The sequence below is a fragment of the Dermochelys coriacea genome, chromosome 1, assembly GCF_009764565.3.
Source record: "Dermochelys coriacea isolate rDerCor1 chromosome 1, rDerCor1.pri.v4, whole genome shotgun sequence".
Lineage (NCBI taxonomy): Eukaryota > Metazoa > Chordata > Testudines > Dermochelyidae > Dermochelys > Dermochelys coriacea.
Genome location: NC_050068.2, coordinates 19,445,103 through 19,462,429, shown reverse-complemented (window position 1 = coordinate 19,462,429; position 17,327 = coordinate 19,445,103). Strand labels below are relative to the sequence as shown.

At 40.2% G+C, this 17,327-nt stretch overlaps 1 protein-coding gene across 1 annotated transcript in view; it reads left to right on the top strand.

Moving 5' to 3' along the window:
* The window catches only part of DLG2 (discs large MAGUK scaffold protein 2), a 1,500,569-nt gene that overhangs the window by 1,416,377 nt on the left and 66,865 nt on the right, over nucleotides 1–17,327 (top strand). The window contains 1 exon segment of the mRNA XM_043504108.1: nucleotides 6,676–6,852. Within this exon segment, the coding sequence (XP_043360043.1) occupies nucleotides 6,676–6,852 (177 nt within the window).

Sequence of the window (17,327 nt, the reverse complement as noted above, 5' to 3'; positions counted from 1 at the left end):
CTCAGCCTTATGAAAAGCACACCTCTCAGAGCTCTCACAGAGTTTAGTGTCATCCTGACAACCTGCATTAATGATAACAGTAGAGAAGTGAATGTTTGGGCAAAGATAAATCTCAAATATTAATGGGGAAAGGCTAAAGAAGAAACCCATTTAGCAATGTTTGTTTGTGTTTCACTTTTGTAGAGTTGCTCCTCAAAAGTGTTCAGCTGGGACCGACTTTCCATTATATCAGACATAGTATAAACCCATTGGAAACCAGAACACCCATATGCAGCTGCCACCTGTGGCTGGGTAATTATCAGGGTTTGGTTGGGGGAATGGAGGTGGAGATTCTCAGTTCTGGAAGAAACACAGCTCAAAACACACAAAAGAACTGCCACTGCCCCGATCTGCTCTTCCAATGAGACCTCTCTCTGTCTCTGAGGCTGAAAACCAGCAGAGGCCAAGGATAGGGTGTCACTAGAGCAGCTCTATGCAAGGAGGTGGGATAGGCAGTTCCGGCAATGTAGGCAGGCAGGTCTGATGCTTACCACCTTTTCTCTCTCCTTCAGTACTCAGAGAGGTGTGTCAGGGGCCTTCTTTGTGGAAAGGGAGAGGACAGAAGAAGGGCTGAAGGTGGTGCTTGTGGGGAGGGAGATATTTGGGATTCATAGTGCAGAACAGTGGCAGCCCGGGCTTGAAGTCCTAAAGGCACAACAATATTGCTGTGACAGAATACATCTATAGGATGGAAGAGGTTACAGGAAATACCAGGTCAAAGATCATATTGACATGGGGTCATACGTTCAGCTGTTTTTGTTGGAATGGCACAGAGGTTTAAGATATCCAAGGAAGATGTCTTGGATCTCCTCCTCCTCCGTCCTCTCCTCTTCCTTGAATGTGAAGTGAAGGCATAACCCTGAATCACTGCTAGCTCAGGGGTCATTCCTATGATGTGTTGAGCAACACACCGCTCCCACTAATTTCAGTAGCAACTCAGAGCACTGAACACTTGCAGGGATTGGAACTGTAATCAGTTCCATTGCAACCGGTCTGAATGCCATAAACACACAATTATGCTGTTTAACTTCTGTGTAAACCAGGAGAAGCTGGGCTGACAAGAGGGAAAAATAAATTCTGACGTCAATATCTGAAAGTTTAGTGACAGGTTTCAGAGTAGCAGCCGTGTTAGTCTGTATTCGCAAAAAGAAAAGGAGTACTTGTGGCACCTTAGAGATTAACAAATTTATTAGAGCATAAGCTTTCGATGAAGTGAGCTGTAGCTCACGAAAGCTTATGCTCTAATAAATTTGTTAGTCTCTAAGGTGCCACAAGTACTCCTTTTCTTTTTGAAAGTTTAATGTGGCGTAGCGATCCCACTCTGCTGTAAGCATTTTGCTATAGGTGTTTTTAGTCACAGTTCTATTGTGCTTTTTGTGACAGCTATAACATTACATAATCATAGTTTTCGTTGGTTTTCGTCTCACGATATTCAAATAGATTCTGCACGGAAGGGGCAGCATATCTAATAGAGTGCAGAAAAGAAAGCTAGGAAGCCTGTCTCTAATTCTGGCTCTGAAATGGAATCACAATGGACAGATTATATAACCTCTCCATGGTTTGGACTCCCCATCTGTGAAAGGGGAGAACATTTATCTTCCTTTCAAGGATACTATGTGTCTGCAAATTTGCTCAAGCAGACATTTTACAACTGCTGGCTAGATCCTCAGCTGGTGTGAATGGGCATAGATCCATTGTCTACAGTAGACCTACACCCATTTACACCAGCAGAGAATCTGGCCTGATAAGTCTTACTGTTATTTTATAGTTAAATTGGTGGCAAAGAGGATTGGATTGGAAAGTTATCTGTATGTGGGCTCTCAGCCACACCAAAAGAAAAATGAAACTTTCGAGACTCAAAGAAAGCAGTCACTCATCATTTCAAGCTTGTCACAGTTAGCCTACTGGCCCTGACCACTGGCATAGTGGTTAAAGAATTTGCCTTTTCCCTGTGGAATTTGGGTTTGGATCTTGCCTAGGAGGTTTAAGACAAATAAGTTCTACTTGCCTCCATTTATATTTTTGTTATGGATTAACATCCATCCACCTTTCAGAACAACTGCCAACAAGAGAATTAGGTCACTGTGGTTAGGACACTAGCCTGGGATCTGGATACCTGGGTTCAGTTTCTTGCTCTGCCACAGACTGAGAACTTAGGCAAATGCCTCAGTTCCTCACCTGTAAAATGGGGATAATAACACTTCCCTACCGCACAGGCTAAATACATTACAGATTGAGAGCTGCTACAATACTGCAATGAAGAGGGCCCTATAAGTACATATCTAAGTAGTTGAAATAGGTATTGTTATCTTGCCTTAAATCTAATTTCTTCTTCTGGGTCATGTATTTATCTGCACCATTAAAAACCGGAGTTTGCTACACAATGCTATATACGGTTTGGAAATATCTCATGTACCATGGAATATTCTACTCCAGGTATGTGATGGGGTAGAGAGGCCCCACACCAGCACAGAAGGGGTTAAGGAGAGCCTGTGTCCCCAGCTAGCCCTGGGTCTGAGTCTGGCTCAGTTCAGGGCTGCCTGGCCAGAAAGGAGGACAGAACTCTGACTCTTTCCCTGAAGGGAGCTTTGCCTGCAGAACTGCCGAGGGACGAGCCTGCTAGCTAGAGCAGCCATTGGGGTGAAGCAGTTAGATTCTAAGGAATGAGCAACGAACAAGAGACTGTTTGGGAACCAAGCCTGAAGAAAAGGACAGGGATGCACCATGGGAAGATTGGTGGACAGCCTAGTATTGAGTTGGGCTTGCTTTTTGTTTGAGACCATTTTGGTTCTAAGCTTCTCCAAACCCCCAAGGATGGTATAGGACTGAAGGGACAACTAGCTGGTGGACTGGAGCCCGCCTCAGTGGAAATGGGAGAGAGAGAGACTTCTTCCCTGGGGATACCCATGGTTGCATCAGGCTACAGGAAGGTCCACCAGGGTGCACTGCTCCAGCCACCCCCCTACAAATTTGATGACGAAAGCAAACACAACCGAGTCCCTGTGTAAGGGAGTCAATCAAACCTTACAAAAATAAATACATATATAAATAAAGGGGGAGACGCTAAAGAAGGGGGAAGGACATTTTCCTCATAGCTGGATGGATGTGGATCAGGTGTTAAAAGTGGATGGCCAAGCAGAATGCTCAATAGCAGCAACAGCAACTGTTCCAACAAATGGCCAGCCAGTAGCAGCAGTTGATCTATGATCTAAAGGCCCAACAGCTGCTACAACAGCAGTAGGTGGTATAACAGGTGGTCACCACCTGCTACAGTGGGACCGGCCAGCTTTGATCCAGCAGCGGCCCCCGTTCTCATCAGGCTTACAAAAATGGGGTCAGCACAGCAACCCTTGATGCTCTGGACATCTCATAAGAGACATTACGGCAACATTTCCAGGAGGAGTGATATCTGCAGGGAGTGGGCCCCTGGTTGCCAAAAAGCTACAAGGTTTGTGTTGGAGATGGCTCAGACCTGAGCTGAAGACAGGAACCCAGGGGGCAACGATGATTTCATTGGAACAGTTCACCCAGATACTTCTCCTCTGCAGACCCTGTCATTTGGAAGGGTCTTCCTGCACCTTGCAATATTTTCTTTGTTTGCTTTTGTTTGCAAATCATATCTAAAAACATCTCTTACCCTCAGCTTTTAACTATATTCCTCTCTTTGTGTTGTTTTTTTTTAAGATTCTGTATCATTTTGGGATACATTTGTATGAAAGATGCTATGTCAAATACAGTATATTATTTTTGTTTATTAATTGAATTTATGCATGCTGTATAGAATACTCGAAAGTGTTGTGCATTGTATAGACATAAAATAAGGGAAGTCCCTGCCCCAAAGAGCTTACCATCTAAGTGCAGGTAATATACTTCATTTGGAAGCTGTTTGGAGCAGGAACTGTGTTTTTGTTCTGTGTTTGTGCAGCACCTAGCACAAAGTGGTCCTGGGCCATGACTTGGGCTCCTCACATTATACAAATAAATAAATAATAACAAACAACAACAACATTTTAGGCCTCAATCTCACAAATCCTTAAGCATGTGCGTAACTTTATAAACATGAATAATCCTACTGAGGTCACCATTAGTTACATCTCTTCACATGAGGTAATTGCACATATTTAATAGTTTGCTGAATCAAGATCACCCTTTGTTTTTTAGCTATCCCAGACTGAAAGTCTTCAGTGTAACCAGAGCCTTGATCAGAACTCCAATATGACTCTTCCTCTGGGATGTGTAGGGAAAAGGGATTCAAATCAGCAGTTGCATTATTTTCCTTCGGGAATCAATGTTTGCAATGCACAGTAGCCAAGAATTGTTTCAGTCAATAAAATGTGCCCTTGATAATTCTCTTGTTTCAGATCTCCAATCTCACTTTAATTAGTGTTACACTGATTGGCGCTGTTGTGTACAAGTCAGCAGCAAACATTACCATCTGCATTCATCATTAGCATCAACCAGCATGGTAATCTGCAGTTTTAGACTAATGCATGAGCTCATGGGACTCTAGTGCCTGTTCAGAAACAAAAACCTCTTTTCCTTCCACCGTTTAGCTTTTGAAACCTATCATTCCTTTTGCCTTGGAACTTTCAAAAGATGAAGCATTTCCATTACTTCCATTGTAATTTGTTTTACTTCTGGAGTAAGAGTGTCTTGCTCATTCTCTGCTTCACAAAAATGATGTCATGTGTTTGGCGATAATTAACTGTGGATGGATTCAGAATCTACTATATGTAACCGATACTCGGCATTGTTGCCAGGGCTATAAGGCTGTTACTGCCTTTCGTATCAAGGTACATTAATATTTAATGGACTTGTTCAGAAAATGCTTTTGTTTAATACATGTGAGCCCTCATGGCATTTAGTAAAAGTCAGAGTTTCACTGCCTGATAATTCATCTTTTAAAGCCAATTATAAACAGGCTCTTGGTTTAAAAGTGGTCAGTGAGGGCACTGCCATTTCTCCAGATATGATTTTCCATTAATTTCTCAAGGAAAGAAAGACTTCACTCATTTCTTAGCTATCAGAATATGCCATTTGGATTAATGTAGCTCTTGATTGTAGGCTTATACTGCAGAGCAGCAGATGATCCACTACTGGCAAGGGCCCTTTAAAGGTCATATATTCAATTAATTTGTTACATTCCAATTGCTGACTAAGCTTTTAAAGGGTTTCTGTATCTTCACTGGGCATTGTTTCTGCAGTAAAAGAATGTAAGTGTTATCCATGCTCAAAGTGCATTGAAAAAGGAAGACGCAAGTGAAATCAGTCCCACAGATCGTGTAAAGTTCAGTGAAATAATGCCAGATCTTTTATTGTCTTTACCCATCTAAGATGAGCGACTAGAGTGGCTGCACTGGATAAAAGAACCCTTTCAGTAGTCACTTTTCTAAAGATACATGATGCACAACTACAGTCTCCTTAAGAGAAGATACTATTTTAATGACAGGTTTCAGAGTAGCAGCCGTGTTAGTCTGTATTCGCAAAAAGAAAAGGAGTACTTGTGGCACCTTAGAGACTAACAAAATAAATTTGTTAATCGCTAAGGTGCCACAAGTACTCCTTTTCTTTTTACTATTTTAATGTATTTTTCCTCCTTACATAATTTCATCCAGAACGAGTGCTTGCAGCTATGAAATGACTGTGGTTGTATAGATACAACCTAAAGCAACACAGTAACAACTGTGGCAACTCATTTTAAAAACATTCTTTTCATTAAAGGAAATAGCCTAGAGTGTTTTAAAACTACCCATAATGCTTCTATAACTATTCTATGCAATTGCACTACAATGGGCAACAATTAATTGTATTAAATCCTTCATATGGAAATGTTTACTAATAAAGATTTTCAAACCTTTTCCCCAAACAATAGGGGATACAAATTAGTACATACCCTTGGGACCACACTAAGCTAGGAATTCTGTATATAGGAGTTATAATCAGATTTTTTTTCCACAGGAGAAGAAATGTTCATTCCAGTTTATTGGGTTCTTCAAACTGTATTTTATTAGGAGAAACCTTTCCTATTTGTTTTCCATGGGATAAAACTGAGAACAAGACTTTACAACTGGATTCATAGAGACAGACCTCTGCACTTACATGGAACCCCAGATACAAACACCCGCACAAATCCCACTGCAAAATCTGGCCCTCAGGGTACATAATCTGGCTTCACTTGTAACTAATAGGAAAACTGTCATTGACTTCAGTAGAACTAGAATTTGACCCTAAAAATTTGTCATTCTCTTCTTTCTAGTTAGTCATCATACTGTCCGTGTTACGTCTTTCGCTTGTGCTCAGAGACGATGGCATGTTTTGTAGGAAGATAAGAAGGGGACACCATTACAATCATACATTGTCACAGACATGAGTCTAAACGTTACAAGCTAGAGATTTTTGTAAACAAATGCATGGTAATAGGTATGTTTTATCCTCTAAGCTCTGAAACTCTCCAATTAATGCATAAACATTATGAAATAAAATAGGAAATAAAGTAGTTTAAATTACGAAGAGGTAATTCTTATGGTCCCTATTGAAAGAATAAGAGGGGCTTAAACTACAAGAAGTTGTTCAGTAGTAAATGCTGTCAAGACTGGTCTAATTGCCTGTTTTCATACCCTTATTTTCCTTCCCCAGAGCTATGTTTGACTATGACAAAAGCAAGGACAGTGGCCTTCCAAGTCAAGGACTCAGTTTCCAATTCGGAGATATCCTCCACGTTATCAACGCCTCTGATGACGAGTGGTGGCAGGCCAGGAAGGTCACTCAGGAAGGAGACAGCGAGGAGATGGGAGTTATACCCAGCAAAAGGAGGTATGTGTAATTGCTGCTTTTCTACTTCATTAGGCACAAATGTGCAAAAGTTTGAGTTTTATTCCAAAACCAACATGCACTAATCTAAAAAAATATAGGAGTGGGTGCAAAGAGGAGCCATAAAAATGATTCAAGTGCTGGGGAAAGTGTCTTAAAGAACTCAATTTTATCAAAAAGAAAATAAAGAGGTGACTTAATTATGTTGTATACATACCTTTTGGAGAAAAAATACCAGGTAGTAAAAATATCTAGCAGAGAAAGGCATAACCAGAACCAGGGGCTGGAAGTTAAAGCCAGATAAATTGAAATTAGCTAAATCTCTAAAATACATCTGAATATATCTTTGTTTAGCTGTGATGGACTCATAGGGAAATGTACCATCTGAATGTTACTGTTATTTTTTACTGTTTATGCTGTCTAATGGGTTGCCTTAGTGAAGTAGTTGTTGGTTTCATCAAATATCAAAACTGCCACTGTACCTTTGTTGATAATTTCAGTAGACAGGTCAAAAACTGAAGTGGCATGAAGAAGAATGATTTGTATCAAACCAAACCAAATTTCTCCTTTGAAATATTACTTCTAAGCCAGTTATAAACCTTCTATCTACAGGTTTCAGAGTAGCAGCCGTGTTAGTCTGTATTCGCAAAAAGAAAAGGAGTACTTGTGGCACCTTAGAGACTAACAAATTTATTAGAGCATAAGCTTTCGTGAGCTACAGCTCACGAAATGCATCCAATGAAGTGAGCTGTAGCTCACGAAAGCTTATGCTCTAATCAATTTGTTAATCTCTAAAGTGCCACAAGTACTCCTTTTCTTCTATCTACAGTGATTTAAATTCTGGAGTTAATAAAAATGGTTGCACAAATTTGTTATAATGAGATAAATTGGATTGTGGGTGGCCTGCAGAGCACCTGGTATTGTTCCACGGAGAACTGGCTGATCACAGGACACTGACCCTGCTCATTCGTTTTGCTGTGTTAAACAATGGAGACTTAAAAATGCCCTCAGATGTCACATTGACATGGGCCTTGTTAGGTACTGAAAAAAAATAGTAGACACTTTCCTAATGTTAATCTTCCACGTAAGATGTTGCTGTAATTGCCTTAGGGGTTTTTATGGGATTATGAATGCCTGAGTGCTGGTCCATGCAATCATGAATGGAAGCAGGAGCAATTCATAAGACAATCTCTTTCTCAAGACGTGGTCCATAGTATAAAAAGGTATGAACCCTTGAACTTTATGATATACAAAATAAGGGCGTAGGGAAACAACAAAACAACTGATTAAATGGTGAAGTTAGATTTGTGTCTTTTTGGTTCCACATGTGTGGATGTGGATATGTGTGTGGTCTTTTTCTGTAGGTGGGAGAGGATGCATAGGCCTAAGATTTATTGACCTACTTGCAGAAAGTGTTTTCAGGAGGGACAAATATGTGAAGGCAAGTTGGATCCACTCAGGGACCGGGCTGCAAGGCATATGGGGCAGCATGAAGGAAGATATGGAGACAGAAGTGGGAGAAAGATGTGGTTTGTTCTACAACTTAGGCAGAGTGGAGAGAAATGCAAAATGAGATGAGAGCAGAAAGTAAGAAGGAAATAGGTTACATAGTCTTGAAACATGGTGCATGAATTTGTAATGATGCAGGTACAGTTACAGTGATCTCTACCCCTCATGCCACTGCATCAGCAGTGAATTGGAGAAGCCTGGGGGGGAAATGGAGTCTGCCTGCTCCAATGGTTCCAAATTGAGATCACATTTTTCTCTTCAGTAATTGTTAGTGAAAGAGCCCAACAAATTCTGGAGTATAAATAAATGGAACAAAAAGCTGGATAATGTCATCTAAATGCTATTCAGCTTATTCTGGCAAGGCCTTTCTTCGTAACAGTAGGGCTAGGCCCCTTTCCCCATAACTGTGAAGTTTTTCTCCAGAAAATCCTTCCCTGAAATGTGAGCAGCCCATGTTAATGCCATACCATTCAAGGTTAATTCAGGGTTTCTAGTATAAATACTCTTGTTCATAAATCTAACACTGACTAGATCCTCCCAGGAGCAGGGGTATATTTTCCCCCATTTAAAATGTCCTCTCCCAGGTCCCACTTTAAAAATGTATTGAAGTAATGAATTGGTTTGCTTTTTTTGCAGTTATTTAGATCAGCAAGGATCCAGTTGTAGAAGATAGATTTTTTTTTTCATGTTGTGTCTTAAAAATGACTGCAAGTTCATACTATGGACACAGTAGTTTCTTTTCAGAGTCATTGAGCCTGACTGTCATTGTCATGCATCTTATGTAGTCACTTACACCAGAGCAAAATGTAAATGCAACCGAAATCAAATGCTGTTATATTTACTGCACAGGTGTACATAACTGCACAAGGTGGTGTGCAGAAGAGAATCAGCCAATTATACCTAGCATATAAATTCAAATTTAGAGTAAAATCTCTTCTGAAAAGTATTTACTGAGCAGATGAGACCTGATCCAAAATCCAGTGAAGTCAATGGGAGTCTTTCCATTGACTTCAACTGGCTTTATGTTGAGTAGCCACTTTATAAAATTAAATATTGGTCATTTTATTTAAAAACTGAAAAAAACAATCAGATTATATTATGAACCAATCACTAGCCAAGTTTCCTCTTGTTGTATACATGACATTATTTGTGTACAAATTGCAATACATATACCAAAAAAAAAGTCACACACACTTAAAATCTAACAGCAACATCTTTCCCATGTGCTAGATGTGGTATATCAGAAGAGAGGCAATCAGTGGCAGCTATGTGTTAGAGCCTGAGCCATTTGCTGGCTTGCGAGTCATATGGTTCCATCGGCTACGGGAAGAATGTATTCTAGGGGCTGTTTTGTGCAGCCATGTGGAAATCTTATGAATATCTCTCCTCCAGTTTATAAACATTTGAGGCACCCAGGCAGGAAACCATAAAGAAGAGGTGACAAATACATTTCAGAATCAAATAGCAAATAGTCAAAGACCATACTTAAAGCAAATAGGTTGTGAACTAGCCCAAGACTAAAATAGGTGTTGCTTCTGGCTACTTTGAACACCAGTGTTGGTGCCTTATCTACACTCTAAATCTACATTCCAACTGTCCAGGCATTTGAGGATTTCCACCCTGCTTTTCAATCCGCAAGTGACTGGACCTTTCCTTTGATGAGGTCACAAAGTGCGACTCATTCCTTATGGAGTCCTTCTCATTTATTCGTCTCACCTTTAAAAAGCATTTTAAAGTGCCCTCCCTCAAAAAAACAAAACAATTTCCAATTAGACCATCACAATTGGCCCTATATTTACCAAAGTTCCTTCAATTCCTTTTTCCTTTTTTTGCACTTGGGCCCCCACACTTGTTTGTATTTTATGAGGGTGGCATATTATTCTGTTATGTACAGCACTCTGAGCACTTGGCCCTTCTGATCATCTAGATTGACCTCCTGTACAATTAATGTATTAATTATAACTGAAACAGAGAAAATAACCTAATTTTCTTACAGTACTGAAGCCATTTGACCTCTTCCATGATAGTTCTTTATTTCAGTATGTACACTGGAGCAATTAACCATAATTAAGTTCTTACTTAGGGAAAATGTCTATGAAATCCCTTCCAAGTGCCTGATTTACCATTTTTCACATTTTTTGGAATGGAACCATTCAACAGGCACATTAAAGCATGAGCGATATAGAGAAATTTCCGATGATAAATCAAGACTCAGTTTTCTTTTCCCTTTTATTTTATAATGGATGTGGTAGACCAGAAGAGGTAGTAAATTTATAGCTACCAGGGAATTGCTGCCCATTACTCACTCTGAGATGGTGTGTAGTTTCCAGCCCTTAACTGTCAATCAGTTACATGGAGCTTGGAAATCATTTGTCATAAGATTTAATCTTGGTCACTTCCATGTGGATTTGTTATTTTGCTTACAACTGAGAAGCCCTTCTTTAAAAGTGAATTTGGATCCTGTAGCACTGTGTCACAGAGACAGGCAGTTTAATTCTGTATTGAACAAGCAGAGTACCACGGTCCTGGCCCATCTATGTCCCCGTCATTAAGTGCCTGATCCTGTGAATTGGTTAGAGTTTTTAACTGCCATTGACTCCAGTGGGAATTGATGTGAGAGTGGTCAATGCCTTGCAGAATTAGGATCTCAATGATCATGGCTTTGGCTTAGAGGAAGCAGTTCACTCACTTCTAAAGGCAAAACTGCTCCTATTTTGGCCAGAGGTCCAAAAATTCTCTTAGCTACCAAGCTCTGGTCACCATGAAGAGATATATTTCTAATTACAGTTGTAACGTCCCCTCATGTTAGGTGGGTGAGCAGCATGGCCCTCTTGCTGTAAAGTGATGTCACTTTGACACTGATGACGTTACGCTTAGTGAAAGAGACCATGAACCAGTTTTTAGCCTGCTGGTGTAACCATCAGACAGAAAATATTATTCTTTAACATGTAAGAATGAAACACTGGGTGCCAACTTGTTGGAATCCGGTTTATAATCTCTCTCACGCAACTAGTGCCACAGATTACTTCATTTTATGTGGAAGTGGTCATCTTTAGAATTAGATTTAGAAATGCCAGTTGGAATGAATCTTCTACACATCACCGTTTGATAATGAGAACTGCTGCTCACCTTGTGAACTCTCATACTGGTGGGATAATCAAAATGGGTACAACTTTCTATTAAGGACAATAGCTATAATAAGAGAAGTATAAAGAAGCCACTCAAAACTGGTTTCAAGGAACTCTAATTTACTTTAGATACAGGTCGCTGGAGGGTAGGAACACCCCTCTTATGAATGTCAGTCTAAGCTTAGGTACATCTTGTGCCAATGCATATATACCTGCCTTATCTTTTCCTGCACTCACTCTCTGAATAAGAGAGTTGTATGAATTTGCTCTAAGGATCCAAAATGACAATGAATTGGGTGCCCTTAATTTAATGCAGATCGTATCATCATTGTCAACCAATCCCACTGCTACTGCCTCTCAAATCAAGGGAGAGTTTGGTTGTTACTTCAAAAGAAGCAGAGTTAATTTACCCTAAAACAGGATCGGCACCTTGGCATTGCGGCCTATCAGGAAATCCGCTGGCGGGCTGGGACGGTTTGTTTAACTGCAGCGTCCGCAGGTTTCAGGCGATCGCAGCTCCCACTGGCCGCGGTTCACCGTTCCCAGGCCAGTGGTGTGGCCGAGGATGTGAATACTATTTTCAAATACATGGGGGAGGTCTATGCAAATTATATCCATATTTTACAGAACAAATGTTTAAAGTGATATCAGTCCTGTCCATGCTGTTTACAACTGTACAGAGCTTGTCAGGGCACAATTATATTTTTCTCCTTAGATTCTACAGGGCCAAAGATGAAAAAAGAACACAAAAAAGTCTTTCGTAAACAATTTTCAAGGACAAGGAAGCAGAGGTTGCCAATTGCAAAATCCTTCTGGGTAAAGGCATCTGAATTGGTTATTCTGCCTGACTTGTCCAGTTTATCCACTCATTTGGGTTTTACTTATATTTCTCTTCTAAATTAGCTACCTTTTTAAGAATCCCTCAAAATTTTAATCCCAGAAAGATAAAGCTTTTTAAAATAGCTGATCTGGTTAGCTTTATCTGAAGTGAGTTACTTGAGGCCACAGTTGCTAATCTAATGGGAAAAGATAAATATATACTAAAATTGATAGCATGTGTGTATTCCCCTCACCTATTCTTTTGCAAGCAGAGGAACACTTACCACAAGCTGCATTGAAAGTGGCTTTGCTTTCAGGAGACTTTTTATATAAGATTAACTTTATTAATATTTTTCAATTTAAAATAAGAATTAGCTTTCACAAAGGCCATTAACCACCAAGATAGCTTCATGGGAGTGTGGCAAGTCAATTATTTTGTAACAGCTCACAAAGTCTTAAGCTTTAAACAGGTTAAAAGGATTTTTCCTCCCCAATCTTACAATAGCACATTTTTCCATAATAGTAACTGTACAGCTTCTATCAGACAAAAAACAGGTGCTGAGCTACCATCAATTGGCAAAATTCTGATTACGAAGACCTGAATTCTTCAGAGAGAGAACAAGTTTTGTCATAGTGCATTTATACGTCGTGTTTCAATAAAAAGCCAATTAATGAGTTTCCTAATATTGCTCAAAAAACAGTTGGAGAATGGACATTGGTGGTCAAAATCAGAGCTTGCATGAATGCTTATAACAAGTATGGAAGTCTCTGGGCCAAACTGAGCAGAGATGTAAGTGATGGAGAAGTTGTGTACTGAGTGTGGTAAATTGGTCTGAAAACGGGTGAAAATGGTAAAACATGTTTTCCCTGATCTGGCATTCAATGGGTGGGCAAAACTCCTATGCCAATGGGGAGGATAGTCATTTTCCTGCTTCCTTACCCTAACAGAAGGGTATAAGATAAAACAAGTTTTGTCAAACACACATTTTATTTTGCACACTTCTATTTAGTAACTTTTCTTACTACACTTTCTATCATTCTGCCCATTCTGCAAACCAGGTGAATGCTAAATCAATACAAATTAATCAACTCCAACCACTTGTACTTGGTTTCACACCCAACATGTAATTTACACCTTCGTTTACATCACAGATGAATATGATTATGAAATTTAAAGTATGTCTTGCTTGTTATTTTACATCTCCAATAAGAAAACTAATCTGCCGTGAGTAATCCATTAACCATCCACTTACAGCATATGAATACATTCTTCTGTTCCTTCTGTATGGCTTAAAAACAGCAATGTTAGATGCCCAAGTCTAGATTAAGATTGCTTCAGGTGATGCGGAGTGAATGGCAGTGATTCCACCATCACATGAATTACTTGGGCCATTGATTGACAAGGTGTTCCATAATTTGAAAGCCGTTTCCTCAGTCACAAATAGGATTGTATCTCAGACCCCATTTATGGAGAAGATAGGCACATCTGCCATGCGATGTGCAGATGCGATTCAAGGTGGGCCATATTTTCTGTGGGATTGAAAAACCATTGGGTTCTTCAGTTGAATCCCTGATGTGGTGTTTTTTCAGGATGTTGGTGTCCTTCCACCTTGCTCACCATTGATCTTCAGGGAGAAACCTTGAATCTTTGAGCTCTTGCATTGCCAGCCTAAAAGATTTTCTTGATTTGATTCAGAATCTCAGTATAATATTTAGGTCTTCGTCTACTGGAAGATTCTTGTTCCCTCAAATATGATGGAGCCTCCAAAGAATTATCATATTGGAATGAACTTGGGGTGGGTGGATGTGCACCAGTACGGGAAGCCATGGTTGTGGCATGTTTTATTGTGCCCATCTTAATCTGCATGATGCTCTTAAATTGACAGTCAACAAGCGATGTGTGTGAGCTACATGTTCAGATGGGTGAGCAGTATTTCGCAGTTCAGGAGATAAGAGCTAGTGACAAGGTCTGCAAAGTTTTTGATTGGCTCCCAGGTCATTCCTGCCAGTTTCTGGATGAAATTTACATGTTAATTAATTAATTCTTAATTCTGTCATGAATATTTTTCAGGTGCTGGTCATATTCCAGGGTGGGATCGTGTTTTATCTGCAAGCCACAGAAATCCATGGTCTGTTCCTAACTAGCCATTTGATTGTTTAGATGAAATGCTGACACAATAAGCTGAATGATGTTGGGTTTAGCTGTCAATATAAGAAATATTATTCCATATTAAAATGGTTTTAAGGTTCATCCTTAGTAAGGATTTGTTTTGTGTAGGTAAATCCTGTGCCTGTATGGTCAAAGCAATGTCATCAGCATTAATTTCTGTGATGTTGTTCGGGGAAGACCACTGGTGTGGATATGAAACAGGATCGGTGCTAAGACTGATCCTTGTGGTAGGCCATCATTGAGAGTGCATGGCCTGCTAACCTGATCACTTAGGAAAACACAAAAGGTTGGTCAGAATGTCTTGGAAGAATTTTATTGTTGCATGGGATAATTTTGCTGGCTTTCAGGAGGAGGCTATTCCTCCACACTGTGTCATAGGCAGCAGATAAGCCTAAGAAAGTTGCCCCAGACCTGAGTTTACACTGGAATCCTGCCTCAGTGTGCGTTGTCAAGGCTAATACTTGGTCAGTGCAGCTATGGCCTGATTGGAAACCAATTTGTTTGTCCAGTAACATTGCTTCTAAAGTTCTACAGGTGGCATAATCTTTGCCAGTAATACATTCGAGATGAATCTGTGTATAGTTTCTTTTTGTGTTTCAAGTTTACCCCAAAGAGTTAGGGTAAAATTTTCAAAAGTGCCTATGTCCCATTTTCAGAAGCAATTTAGGTACTAAGGGGTCTAAGTTTTCATTGACAGTCAATAGATTTCAAAATTGTCCTTTTTTATAATTTATTATGAGCATGTTTATGCTCATAATTCATTTAGACACTTTTGAAAATTTTACTTGTAGGCCCCTTTTCATTGGCAAGGACATAGAATCAGCTTCTGCTCTCAGATAGATCAGTGTGAACCTAGATAACTCCACTGTAGCATTATTCAGGATTTACTCCACTGTGACTGAAGTAGAGTTTGTCTCAGAAGGCAACAAATGCTGGCTTTTCAGATCAAGCAATGCCAAACCACTAAACTACTCATTTTGTTTTATAAATGGAACCCAGAAACCCACTTATTTGATATTACTGAGATTTAAATGCACTGGATAAAATTTTTAAAAGCTCCTAATTCAGTTAGGAGGCTAAGCCCCATTTTCAAAAGTGACTTGGGAGCCTAAATCTCACTGAAAATCAATGGTGCTAAGTACCCAAGTGTCAGTCACTTTTGAAAATGGGAAGTCTGCTTTGGTAACTGAAAAATGTACCTATAGCATCATTCATAAATAGACCCAAATCTGTTGAAGTCAATTGGACTATGTCTAGTTATGCCAGGCTAGAAATTGGCCCAAGTGTAGTGATAATGTAACACTGACAGATCCAGGTCATCGGCGGGCAGGATTGAACCGGGGACCTCTGGAGCATAATGCAAAAGCCTCTACTGCATGAGCTAAAAGCTAACTGACTGTTAGCTAAGGCTGTAGAGCAGACTCATTTTAGTTCTCTCTCTAAGTGGTCTCAGTGCCACTAAAAGGGACAGAACACACACACCCAGGAGGTGTGTGGGTTACAATAGCGTGTGTTTCATTAGTGTGGTAAATATGGATCTCACTTCTGTTGAATGTCCATATGCATCGGAGTTGAAGGATCTGAGTTTAATAATTGACAGGAATGAATTCAAGTAGGTGAGATTTTAAAAACTCAAATGTAAATTGTAATTCTTTATCAACCCACTCAGCCTAATCTGGTAGTCCAGATTCCAAAGCCATATATATGCTATTGTTTAGCATTAGCAGGAAATTCCAGCTTCTGTTCTGAGAGGCAAATCTCCTTCCCCTGTCCTTGCTCTGTGTGTTTAAAGCTGTTATCTGCAGAAATCCATAGAGACGTAAGAGGAAAGTGGAGGGATTCAGAAAATATGTTTTCTGACTAGTTCTAAAAATCAGGCTTTGTGCCTGGAACTAAGCAGAGTGGGAGTGAATGATATTTGCAAGACTTCAACAGGCCATTCAAGGGGACACAGGATCTGTGGCTACATGGTTGTAGTGGGCCAGAACTCCTACATGTGGAGCATGGAAAGGTAGTGACCTCTGAGCTGGAGTAGCAGCTGCAGATTAACTGTGCGGCAGTCCCACCTCATGCAAGGTATGGGGATTAAATAGCCACTACCGCACTTAGCTCCATGGAAAAAACCCAAGTAATCTGGCTTTGTGCAGAAGAGGTAAATTTAAAGTTTGACACACCATTTTAAATCAACCAGTTGAAAATCTGTTCCTCGTTTATTCACCAGCCAAAACTGGAGTTCAGAGTGTTGTGCTTTCCCTGTTAATGATGATGCTAAAATCTAAAGCGGTGTAAAGAATGTTAGATTCATATATTATTTAGGAGTTTGCAATGTCAGCCTTTGCAAGAGAGGCACAAAACACTGATTTTCAATGGTATTTGCAAATAAAAAGGCTTTACATACATATACAAATTGGAAGATTGGGCCAAAAGAAATCTAATGAGGTTCAATAAGGATAAGTGCAGGGTCCTGCACTTAGGATGGAAGAATCCAATGCACCGCTACAGACTAGGGACCGAATGGCTCGGCAGCAGTTCTGCGGAAAAGGACCTAGGGGTGACAGTGGACGAGAAGCTGGATATGAGTCAGCAGTGTGCCCTTGTTGCCAAGAAGGCCAATGGCATTTTGGGATGTATAAGTAGGGGCATAGCGAGCAGATCGAGGGACGTGATCGTTCCCCTCTATTCGACACTGGTGAGGCCTCATCTGGAGTACTGTGTCCAGTTTTGGGCCCCACACTACAAGAAGGATGTGGATAAATTGGAAAGAGTACAGCGAAGGGCAACAAAAATGATTAGGGGTCTAGAGCACATGACTTATGAGGAGAGGCTGAGGGAGCTGGGATTGTTTAGTCTGC